The sequence below is a fragment of the Hipposideros armiger genome, unplaced genomic scaffold (assembly GCF_001890085.2).
Source record: "Hipposideros armiger isolate ML-2016 unplaced genomic scaffold, ASM189008v1 scaffold_310, whole genome shotgun sequence".
Lineage (NCBI taxonomy): Eukaryota > Metazoa > Chordata > Mammalia > Chiroptera > Hipposideridae > Hipposideros > Hipposideros armiger.
Window position 1 is genome coordinate 918135 of NW_017731660.1, and position 11904 is coordinate 930038.

An 11904-nucleotide genomic window follows, 5' to 3' on the forward strand; every position below is an offset into this window, starting at 1 on the left:
TTTTTTTTTTTTTTTTTTTTTAGCTGAGCCATCCTGCCTCCTGTTGACAACTAAGCGGCAGCGAATTGAACCGGTGACCCAGTTGCTCAGAGCTCACACTCTTGAGTGAGCTCTTAACCAACTGAGCCACTCGGCTGGCCCCAAAGGCAACTTTTAAACATGCCCTATATGGACGCCTCCACAAGCCAGCAAAGGTATGTGTGAGAATCATTTAAAAAAGAGGACCATCCTGTTGAGCTCAAAGAAGTTGCAAATCCACTGCCAGCAAAACAAGTGGGAAAATGCATGCTTCAAAAATTAGCCATAATAGTGCAATCTAAAAGACTTTAGGGCCGGCCGAGTGGTTCAGTTGGTAGGAGCGTGAGCTCTGAACAACAGGGCTACAGATTCGATTCCCATATGCGCCAGTAAGCTGCGCCCTCTACAGCTAAGATTATGAATAACAGCTAAACCTAGAGCTGGGCTGCTGTGAGTGGCTATCCAATGGCTGGCGACCAACTGCCTCAGCCAGGAAGAGCGCAATGATCATAATACCAACATGGGCCAGTGAAGCGGCATCCTCCACAACTAGATTGAAGAACCAAAGGACAGCAACTTGTCTGTTCCCCTTCCCCGATTCCCCAACACTGTTCCCTCCCCCAATTCCTCAATAAAAAAAAAAAAATCTAAAAAAAAATAAAGACTTTAAAATATTTAATGTGTTCATCACAGAGATGAAGTAATAGAATCCACAAATCAACAGAATATTAGGGGGAGGGAAATGAACAGGCAGATCTATAACAAATTCAATAAATTGAAAAGTAGGATCACTGAAATAAAACAATAGATTGTTCAACAGTACTGCAGACCCATTTGAAAGGAGAATTAATGACTTGGAAATCTCCCAGAATGCAGAATGATGAAGAGAAAAATACTTAAAGAGAGGTGAAGAAACATGGAAGACAGAATGTACCAAAATATGTCTAACAGGTTTCAAAAACAAAAAAAGAGGGCCGGCCGAGTGGCTCAGTTGATTAAGAGCTTGCTCAAGAGTGTGAGCTCTGAACAACAGGGTCGCCGGTTCGATTCCCGGTCCAAGCTGAGCTGCTGCTGAGCTGCCAACAAGTGGTAGGATGGCTCAGCTAAAAAATAAAAATAAAAAAGAGAGACAGAGAATCTGGATAGAATGGGACAATGTTTGAAGAGATAACACCTGAGAATTATCCTGAAGTAAAGACAACAATAAGTTCTCAGATGAAAAACCATATTAAATCCCAAGGAGGATTAATAAAAACAAGTCTAACATGGTGAAATGACCGAACATCAAGAATAAAGAGAACATTTACAAGTTACCAAAAAGATCACCACCCACAAAAGTATTACAATGAGAGGGAGAATGTGTAAGTGTGTGTGGTGGGGAAACATGCTCACTGAAAAAACCACTAAAGGATATATTTCAGGGCAAAGAACCCAGAAAGATATGAAGGAAAAAGAAGTCCACACACAGATAAGGATCTTTCCCCTGTGTTCCAAATAGATAATGATCAAACAAACAGAACACAGGCACACCTTATTCTACTCTGTTTTGCTCTATTGCACCTCACAGATGTTGCTTATTTTACAAACTGGAAGGAAAGACCTTCCACCAGCAAAAAGATTAGGACTGGCTTTACTGAATACACCTTTTCGGTGGTCTGGAACCGAACTGCAGTATCTCTTAGGTATGCCTGTAACATCAGATTGTAAAAACTGCTCTGATGAAACAAAGGTGATCAGAGTAACCTGGAGGGGAAGGGGCTCCTATTTTACACAGGTCAAGGTTTCTTGTGCACGGTCACCCCTGGGTCAATACTTACCAGAGGCCTGTAGCACCCTCCCAGTTCTAACAACCCCGAAATGTATCTAGACGTTACCAAAGACTCTTTAAGTGTCAGAACTGCTAGTGAGACCCTTAAGGGGCAGTGGGAGAGGTGGAGGAAAGAAGGCAGGTGCGAGAAGTGTTACCTCTCCGGGCCCCACGGGGAGACCATCGCCCGCCTTGACGGCCACACTGGCCATGTCTATCTCTAGAGCACAAGGGCCCGACACAGCGGCTCGGAAACCTTAGTTTCCCGCAGCTCTATCCCCCGGGAAGGCGCAGATCCCAGGCCGCCCCTCTCGGACAGACTAGAGGGCCGGAGTCCCGGCGTCGCACCGGTGAGCAGCTGGGCCCACTTCCCTCACTGTGCGCCAGCAGGCGTTTCAGGGGACGAGCTCGTGTCAGGCCCGGGCGGGCTCTCGGTGACCCAGGGCGACCGCCCCCGGCTCCGCGCCCGCCTCACCCCTCTCGAAGTCCATCTCGTCCAGCGTCTGCCGCGCGCCGGGCGTCGCGCCCGAATGGGCGCAACACGGCCCATCGGCGTTGGGACTAGCAGCCGCCATGCCGGCCTCAGCACCGCCCGGTTGGGTACGCGCGCGGCCTCGGACCTGACCAGTCGGCGTCCGCGACCCCGTTGGGTCGGCCAATCAGGCACATGGGCTCTCGCTCGAGAGCCAATCGGACGGCGGGGCGGGACCCGGAATTGATTGCCCCGCCCGAGGTGGCCGTGCGAGGGCGCCCCACGCTCAGCGAAGGCCGCAACGCCGCGCATGCCCAGACTGGACAGCCTGGAGAGCGCCGGGGTGTGGGAGGGGCGGCGCGAGGTTGGTGGGGCATGTGTGTGGTGTTCGGCCGAATCCGCCCTTCAGGGTGTCCTTGTCCCCTAGGTCCACGGGTCCTTTACCCCCTCCTGCACGGTCGCGGGCCCAGGAAAACGGCTCACGTTGCGACACCCTCCCTCCTCACGCCCCGCCAACCCCTTTCTTGAAAACCCAGGAAGGCAGGTGCCACCAGGAGCAACTGTAAGCCCCCAAGGCAGGAACAGGACAGGGCCTTGGGTTGTGCTGAACCCCCCACTCCACCATGGGGACCTGGTTTATTGAGTCAATCTTCATAGATTAAAAGCTTCCCGGGCTGACGTTGCCTGACCACGCAGATCCCAACGCTGGCCTCCAGCCACAGGACACCCTGGGTTCCAGCCTGGTCCAGCCACCGCAGGTCTCCAGTCAGTCAGTCATGTGTACAAGACACTTCACTTTCACTGCTTCTATCTGTGGGCATGAATTACAGAATCCAGGCTGGGCCCTGTACCTCTCCTCCCATTAGACACTGGCTTGGTTAACACTGGGTGGCCCTGGGGAAAGTTCCATGTCCATGTAGCCGAAGCACTCGAGACTAACATTGCTGGAGGGTATTTATTAGGCTGGACATGATCTTCCTCCCCTAACTTAGTTGGGAGCCCCAGACTCACAGCCAGTCCACAACTTGACGCTGCCTCCAGGAAGTTCCTCTATGCTTTTGACTCCCAATGCCCTGACTTATCCCTTTGGCCAGTAGCCAAGGCTGGCTCCCCAGAGGCTGTGGCCCTGGTCTGGTTCCCAGTCCCACAGCCACCACTGTGGGAAAACACTGGAGCCTAAGTTATCCCCCTCTGGAGAGGCGCAGGCAGGCAGGGACCACAAAAGGGGTGGCTGCACAGGACTATTGGGAGGTGGGTCTGGACCAGCCTCACTCAACCCAGGGAGCCTTCCCTCTTGGCCCCCAGGTTTTTAGCCCAAATGTCTCATCTGTCAGTTTCATTTTCTCCGTTTTATTTGTCAATATAAAAATACTCAAATATTTACAACAAATAAATATGAGGGGACACAATAAGTTACACCATTAGAAGCCCTCCTCCAGGGCTGGGAGAGGATATGCCATATCCATAGCATGCCCACCTTCTCTCCCCTCCCAGTCCTGTATATAGAGGGCAAGTATAAAACACCACTGAACCCCAGGGCCAAGTGGGAGGCCCCTCCCACCCTTTCCCCCCAACACACAGGAGGCTCCATCTCCCTCCCCCCAACCCTGAAAACATTCACAACCCTAAGAGCAGGGCTAGGCCCACCCCAAAGCCCTGCACTCCCCCAAGGAGCACAGCACCCTGCCCCACCCACCCCCATATGTACATCGCTGCCCCACCCTGTGGACAGGTGGGGATAGGAGAGGCAAAGTGATCTGACCCCTTGCCCTTCATAGCTCCAATGACTTACCAGGACCACCCCAGGCCAAGGGAAGACTGACAGAAACAGGAAGGCTATCCAACATGCCCGTGTGCACAGGCACGCACACGTGTACACACACGCATGTGCACATACACATGCACACACACACGCATACATACGCACACACACACCTCCAACTTCTGCCTTGAAGTTTTGGCTGCTGGGGTCCCACATGTCCGCGATTCACAGCCCCTCACAGAGAGGAGAAAGGCGCCTTCTGGGTGGGTGGTACCCTGGTAAGTTATACCAAGTGGCAGTGCCCATGCTGAGCAGAGCAGGTCCTCATAGCTGGGTGGGTGCTGGGCAGGGTCTGTCCCAGCAAAGCAGGTGCCCGCGCCATGTCCCTGAGGTAGCTGGTGCCTGTGCAAAAGTGGGAGCCATGGCTCCCAGGCTGCCCCGCCGACGTGTCGTGGCAGGGTCCTCATACTGAGGACTCCTCGGGGTTGGAGTCTGGCAGGGGCTGGCGCTGCTGCAGTTTGCGCCTCAGTTCATCCGCCAGCTCGGGCAGGGGGTGCCCGAGCCCCATGCCACGGTCCTCCCCACCTAGCTGCAAGCGCACATAACCGTTGGCGTTTGAGTTCCGCCCACCTCCCAGCTGAAGCCGAGTTGGGGATGGCAGGGGCTGGCCAGGGATGCCAGGAGACGGAGAAGGGGGCCCAGCCCCAGGCTGGCACCGGGCGTGTCCGGGCACAATTTTGAGTGAGCCGTCCGAGTAGTAGTAGCCAACAGGATCCCAGAGTTTCTCATCAGTTTCGGGGCCAGGCCGGAAGGGGGGTCTAGTGGGCTCCTTGGGCAGCTGCAGAGGGTATACCAGGGTCCTTTCCGCTGCCTTGGCGCCTTTCTCCAGCTCCTCCCGTAGCCGCCGGCGCAGTGACAAAACGAGCAGCAACAGTACCAGACACAGGGCCCCCAGGGCCACCACAGCAAGCCACACTAGTCCCAGGTTTTCCAGGGGTGCCCGGGCCTCCAGGGTCACCGATGGGCCCGCCACCACAGCCACAAGGTAGCCTTCGGCAGCCAGCCGTGCCCCCTGCTCCTCGGAAAAGCAGTGATAGGCCCCAGCATGGCGGGGCTGGGCGGCCATCACAACCAGGGCCTGTAGTCGAGCATCATACAGAAAAGAGCCAGGCTGTTCTGCAGGCAGGTCCCGGCCCCCAAAGGTCCAGCGGGCATGGGCAAGGTTGGAAGAGAGGCGGCAGGGCAGCACCAGGTCTGTGCCTGCCACCACTGTGATGTTTTTGGATGTGAGCCTGACTGCAGCAGCAGGGAGAGGAGAGGGAGCAGTTAGTGCAGGAGACCCAGGGCCAAGGGGAGATGCAGATACTCCAGCTCCTACCCAGGGCCCATCCCCCTAGGAGGGGGACAAAAAAACAGCTCACCTTTCTTACTGCCTCGGAAGTTACAGATGCCTGAGGTGTCTGAGACTATCACGTGCTGGATCAGCAGGGACCTGGTGGGGGAAGCAGGGTCCATTTAGCACCCCCGCTCCAACCACCTGCCCTCCCCTCCTTGGTTCCAGCAAGAGCAGAGCCCTGCTCACCCAGAGTGGCCACCAACGGGCACACAGCGGCTGGTGTTGACGCTCCAGGCGCAGTAGGGGTCCCGAGCGAGGACACAGTCTGCACAGGAGCGGTACTTCACGCAGTCAGCCAGGGGCAGCTGAACCAGCTGCGAGTGGGAGCCCGCAAACAGCAGCCTCTGCAAGAGATGGAGGCACAGGAGGGTCAGCCAGGCCAGGACACACCCCAGGTGCAGCTCACACTCCTACAGGGGAGCACAGGGCAAAAGGCGCCAAAAGAAGGGAGACTCACAGACACATGAAGGGCTTACTACAAGCTAGATGCCATCCTAAGCATCTTATAGCCATGACTTGATTAGAAAAGAAGAGCAGCCCTGAGAGGCTGAGCATAATTGCAGACACGCACAGCTCAACACAGTACAAACAGTGTAGTAAGAAGTACTTTTTCCGCAAGGCCCGCCAGCCATCACAATAGCACCAACATAGCGTAAGGCCTTTTCCTGTTTGCATGGTGATTGCCAATCTGTCTTTCTTCAACCAGGCTTTTTGCCATTATTCCATGTTCTGGGGAACAATCTGAGCCACAACAGTTGGTAACAGGCAAGCCCGTGCAAGTTCAGGGTGCTGAGATGGGCCAGAGAGGGTAAAATGCTAGCAGCACACCTCAGGGAAGCAGGAAGCCACGGGGGTTGGGACTGGGGGGCAACGGGGCATTGTGAGGGCACCACAAACAAGCAGCCGGAGGCCTGGGCCAAACTCGAGGGGTCTCCAGGAGCAGCTGCCATGGCCAGGTTCTGGGAACGCAGCCCCTCAAGGACCCAGCTATATATAGAAGACCTGCAGAGCGCTCCCATTTCCTGAAACTCAAGCTAAGCCAGGTGTCCTCGAGTGCCTGCCAGCCCTGTATGGGCAAAACAGAAGACCAGGGAAGGTGGAGGGACAGCGGTGGGTGGGCCCTGATCACTACCTTGCTCCGGGACAGGACCAGGCTTTCCACGGGCTCCTGGTCAAACACCTGTAGCTCCTCAATTAGGTGGACCCACGGTCCCAAGCTAACAGCCTTGAGCAGCCAGCCGTCTCCTGTGGAGGTTGAAAAACAGGCGTCAAAGAGGGCATGAGGGCCCTGTTTCAGGCACACAGGCCTTCACCCAGCTTCCAGGAGTCAGGCCCACATGCAAAAGTGCCTACCCGTGCCAATGAACAGTGCTGTGTAGGTGGCTCCATCCAGCCCTGTGACACGGTCAGCCACCAGGTGGGTGAAGTTGGTGTCCTTCTTCACAAGCAGGGGCCGGCCCCAGCGAGGCTTCACCTGCTCCTCCATCAACGGGTGCTTCTTGATGAAGTTGAGGGTGTTGTCAGGCAGCTCCAGAGAACTGGTGTAGCCGTGGCGACGGTGCCAGTTGTTGATGCACTGGAGGGCGGGGTGTGGGGAGAGCTGTCAGCCGCAGGGAGTGGCACTGGGGCTGAGGGCAGCATTGCATCCTCCCCAAGGACTCACCGAGCCCGGCCGCGGGCTGGGTACAGGATCAGTGTAGCGGCCCCACTTCTGGGATTGCTCACGGTACTCCTTGTAGGGACCCTCGAACACCCTCTGGATCTCTTCCAGCTGGTACTCGCAGACTGCTGACAGGTCCACATCGCCCCTGTCACAGCAAGGGAGGGAGCCCAAGGGTCAGGCTCGGTGCCCATTTTACCCTAGGCTCAGGACATGCAGGGGGGAGGGCCCAGCAGGAAGCAGTTATGGGCACGCTCAATGGCAGCTGTAAGGTGCCCCCAGGGGCACAGCATTGCCCCCCTCCCACTGGGAGCACATGCCCAACATCCTCCTTTGCTTCTGGACAACTGGCCACCTGGATTCCTACAGAGGCCTGCACCCACAAACCACCCCAGCCATGCAGACATGTTCTTCCCCATCCTAAGGAGTCCCAGCGGGCTCACCATCGTGCCCGAAAAACCGCAAAGAAGGTGGTGTTGTGCCAGGAGACGTCCTGCAGGGTGTGCAGTGCTCGCAGCTGGTTGAAGTGGAGCTGCCAGTCGGGGGCTGAGCACACCAGCCGAGCCTTCAGGAACGTGGTCCACTTCTTCTGCAGGGTCCGTGCACCCCCCACATCTCCCTGGCAGATGGCAAGGGGACACTGGTGGTCAGCCCTGCCCAGCCCAGCCAGCAGGGCTCCCAGTGCTTACCACCGCAGGCTTCTGTACCTTGCAGATGCGGGCCACACGGGCCACCACCTGCTCCGTGTAGCAGTCATACTCCAAAGCCCGCTCACTGAAGAAGAAGTAGACTTTGTCGTCGTCGCCAGTGAAGCTACCCAGGCTCTCGGGGACATAGGCAGAGCCAACAAAATGAGGTTCTATGGGAAGTGAAGGAGGCTTAGAGAGGCCCTGGTAGTGACCCCCCCACAGCTCCCCCAGTCCCCATGACAGCTGCTCGGGACTCACCATTGAGCCAGAAAGCCAGGTACTCTGTCTTCATGGGGTGATGGGGCCCCATGTTACGCACGATAACAGGCTCCGTGCCCAAGAAGTTGTTGAGTGTGGCTGAGTACAGCTCGCCGTCTACAGAGACAAAGGGTCAGCCAGGCCAGAAAGAAAGTGAAGATAGGAACGAGTCCTGGGGGACACCCCAGCCTGGAGCGGGGTCAGCCACTCACCCACAAGGAGGCCAGTGTGGCCCTTAGCAGGGTCATAAGGACACTTTCCTTTCCCATCCTCAAACTCTCTGCGCTCCAAGGTGAAGGTGAGTATGTCCTGGGGTGGGGAAGAGACAGTGGGAGTGAGATGCAGAAGGCGCATGTGCAGATGGGAGGAGGGCTGAGAGTGAGCGCGGCACTCACCACATAGGTGCACTTGGGCTGGAAGGCGTAGGTGCCACACACGTACAGGTGGGACGCGTTATATTGCTGTAGGAAGCGGATGAAGTTGAAACACTCCGTCTGGGAAGGAAAATGGATCCAGGTAAAGGGTGAGGGCCTGGGTATGGGGACACAAGGACTGGGATGGGGACCAAGACCAGCACTGGAACGAAGGGAGCCCAGGGCAGAGAACGCACACCATGAGGCCCAGCCAGTGGGAGGCACTGCAGCCCTGCCCACCCTCTTGTCCCCGAGCACCCACCTGGTTGCTCTTCCCTTTCTGGATGCACTCAGCCTTTTTCTCTGCAGGCGCCTCCCATGAGATCTGGGGACAGGGAGAGGGCATGTCAGCAACATCACAGGTATACTCTGAGCACGTACACAGCATGATCTGTGACAGCAGCATGGGGACACCAAGAGACATTACACATTCCCCATGCTCTGGGAGATTATTTCAGTAGAGGACACAGGCCCCAGAGGGCCCCATGGCAGCAGAACCCAGTTAAGTGCTGTGGACAAGGGGAAGGTAACTCTTACTCTGCGGAGAGGGCGGGCGTGGCAGACCCAGCAACATTCCCACAAGGGAGGACGTGGGGTAGGGGCAGCCCCTCGGCACTGCCTGTCACCCTCCTGTGTGCCTCCCACTCTCCCACCTCTCACCACTCCTTGCAGCTCCAGAGCCTCCATGCTGAAGGCAAACAGGGCCTCCCGGGCCCCCACGTACAGGAGTCCGGTCTGCTCGGTCACGGTCAGTGTCAGGAAGTCCTGGATGCCCGTTTGAGAGAACCGCCGTGCCACTGTGGCCAGCTCTGCAGGGACAAGGCGGGAATGAGCACGGCTGTGATAGGCAGCCTTCCTAGGGCTCCAGGCTACACACCGCCCCCCCCCACACCCCGAATCAGCCTTCCTCTATACAATGGTCTCCTGAGCCTAATCATCCCTATTCCCCACATTAGGGCCAGCACCCCACAAGCAGTGCAGCCCAGCTGCCTGACTGGCAATAAAGGGCATTTCCTGAATCGCTGCCTGGCTCTGACAGCTCCCCCAGGCCTCCCTGGCCTTTCCCAGCCTGGGAGGAGGCACATCTGGGCTGTGAGGAGGAAGGAAGGATATCTCAACCACAGCTTCCGGCCAAAGGAAGCCATCAGACTGATGGCTCTCACTCGGGGTCAGCAGTACCTCTGGCCACAGAGCTGGGCACTTCCCCCTCCCAGTTTCCTCAGCTGCCACTTCCTTCTTTGTCCTGCTGCCCGTGTGAGGGTCTAGCCAGGCCCCGGCCCCAGATCCAGGAAGGCAGGACGCATAGCAGTTGTAAGCACTCCTTGTCTGAGGAAACGCTCCACTCCAGCCAGACCCAGACAAATCCAGGCCACACAGCTGGCCACTGGGACAAGCAGGGATCGCAGGGGAAATGGAGGCTAGAACCAGAGACGGCACTAAAGCCTGGGGCTGGGAAGCCTCGGTGGCATTCACCAGGCAGGGCACTACAGCATTCATATCGTCACAAGATCCCTATGTCGGCCCCCGAATTAGCTGCCGACCTGTCCTCACGGTCCCCCTAAACTAACCTTAGTCTTTGGAGCCAACGATGGGCCCAGACACAGGCCAGCAAGGGAGAGCTTCATTAGCACCTGAGTGCAGCCTGTGGGAGCTGGGCTCATCCCAGGTCCCCAGAGTGCAGGGCATGATATAAACACCTGACATCACCTCTTCAACAGATGTGTGTTTGCACAGGAAGAGCTGTCAGGTCTACTGTCCCCCCACATGAGCACGTGCACATATACATACCCATCCAAGGCCACCAGAGGGCACGAGTGTCAGGGCAGAAGGGGGCCCATCAGAGTTGATAAGGGGGTTCCTGGGGGCAGGGTAAGACTTGCGGGGGGGGGGGGTGACACCCTTGGCTCTCCACATGTCCTGGCTCAGGTTTCTCTCACTGGGCTCTCAGTGCAAGGGACAATTCTAGGAGTGAAGCATGGTGATAGCGATGCAGAATGGTCCATGTCCTTTGCAAAATTAGAGTGGCCAGGTCCTAAGCATCAGGGACAGGGAAAGCCCAGGTCCTGAGCTGGACTACCAGTTCTGGGTCCCTGGGGCCACTCACTCACACTTCTTAGAAAGCTGGGTCCCATGCATCAGTGGGCCTCCTGACACTGATGACAGCAGAATAAAGCTGGCAGACTCTAGAGGGCAACTCCTTAGCATCTCTCTTCCCCCAGCAGTGCCTGCTGGCTTCCCACTCCCCACACTGGTCTGTCTCCTCCGACTTCAGGCACTCACCCCCAGAAGATATCGTCTTCCGGGGTACCAGGTTCCACCACACCTCAGCCCCGATGCCCAGGCCCCACAGCCCCACTGTCAGCAGCCAGACAGCCCAGTGTGGGGCCATGGCACACGCCCCAGCTATAAGCTCCAGGCCAGCTGCCCTGCTGGGGGAAAAGAAAGGGTCAGAATCATAGCCAGAGCAAACACATGGGAAGGGGGCCCACACAGGCCCATGCCAGGAGGCACTGACAGGACATTAGACCTGATCAGTCCTCTACAAGAACCCGGGGATTCTCCCCTTGTCCCTGTCCTTGGAGCAGAGACCTAGTCCTCTCCCACACCTGGCCTCAGCCCCCACCACTCCAAAGGACCATGGGGTCTCCCTAAGGAGAGAGGGGGAGGAGCTGAGTCAGCTGAAGGAGTGGACACTCCGAAAAACCTTCTCTGGCCTCTAGGCCCTCCCCCAGGCCCTCCCAACAGGAAGTTGTTTAAGGAAATAAAAAGAGGACCCCTCCCCCACACTCAGGCCTGACAGATTCGAGGATTTCTTAAAATAACCTCTGGAAGCAAAACTTGCCCACACAGGGGATCCAACCAGCCCAAGACCTAATTATGGAAGGCGAACCCCTTAGCAGGGTGAAGGGGGCATTTGGTGGGTGGGCGGTGGGGGTCCTGCCCCAGTCTCTCCCCTCCCCCAGGGCAAACAATGGCCAGGAAGAGACCGTAACCCTGCTCCACACCAACAGGGCATAACTGGGCCAGGAGCCGAAGGGGCCCAGCTTCCCGAGGCCCCTTTGTTGCCCAAGAAGAGAGGCAGGAAGTGGGTGGGATGGGCGTGGAAGTGACCAGGGCTTCATCCATTCCTCTGAGGGATACTGGCCCTCAGTCTGGGGGTAGCGGGATAGGGGCCCCACTGATCCGATCGGGGATGCCCTCATGCGGGGTGTGGGTTGGGGGCGGGCGGGGGTTCCTCCTAAACCGAGAGGGTGCCCCGCGCAGGTTCTGACTAGCCTTCCCACTTGGGGATCGCGCCCCCGGCTCGGCCTGGACAGGCCATCTGGGTTCATTTCCGCCGCTCCAGCCCTCCAAGGCCCGACACAGACACACAGAAGCCAGGGACCTGCTCACCCCAAAACAAAAGGTCCCCGCCAAGACCCCGTCCCT

The 11904-nt window shown here is 57.2% G+C and overlaps 2 protein-coding genes across 3 annotated transcripts in view; both read right to left on the minus strand.

Annotated features, from left to right (window-relative positions):
- Positions 1 to 2430, minus strand: part of ANKRD39 (ankyrin repeat domain 39) — a 16123-nt gene extending 13693 nt beyond the window's left edge. Inside the window, exon 1 of the mRNA XM_019660006.1 lies at positions 2301 to 2430. Within this exon, the coding sequence (XP_019515551.1) occupies positions 2301 to 2400 (100 nt within the window). The 5' untranslated portion in view covers positions 2401 to 2430. The remainder of the gene's footprint in view (positions 1 to 2300) is intronic.
- A 1200-nt stretch (positions 2431 to 3630) lies between these two features.
- SEMA4C (semaphorin 4C) overlaps positions 3631 to 11904 on the minus strand; it is a 32508-nt gene continuing 24234 nt past the window's right edge. The window contains exons 3-16 of one of the 2 annotated variants that reach the window (XM_019660043.1): positions 10756 to 10901; positions 9136 to 9284; positions 8738 to 8800; positions 8458 to 8556; positions 8275 to 8371; positions 8063 to 8179; positions 7823 to 7974; positions 7559 to 7734; positions 7119 to 7263; positions 6809 to 7031; positions 6588 to 6700; positions 5642 to 5799; positions 5481 to 5551; positions 3631 to 5355 (exon numbers count right to left, since the gene is read on the minus strand). In XM_019660043.1, the coding sequence (XP_019515588.1) occupies positions 4523 to 5355; positions 5481 to 5551; positions 5642 to 5799; positions 6588 to 6700; positions 6809 to 7031; positions 7119 to 7263; positions 7559 to 7734; positions 7823 to 7974; positions 8063 to 8179; positions 8275 to 8371; positions 8458 to 8556; positions 8738 to 8800; positions 9136 to 9284; positions 10756 to 10901 (2542 nt within the window). In that variant the 3' untranslated portion in view covers positions 3631 to 4522. Of the gene's footprint in view, positions 5356 to 5480; positions 5552 to 5641; positions 5800 to 6587; positions 6701 to 6808; positions 7032 to 7118; positions 7264 to 7558; positions 7735 to 7822; positions 7975 to 8062; positions 8180 to 8274; positions 8372 to 8457; positions 8557 to 8737; positions 8801 to 9135; positions 9285 to 10755; positions 10905 to 11904 lie in introns of both variants that reach the window. The other variant, XM_019660044.1, reaches the window with a different exon arrangement.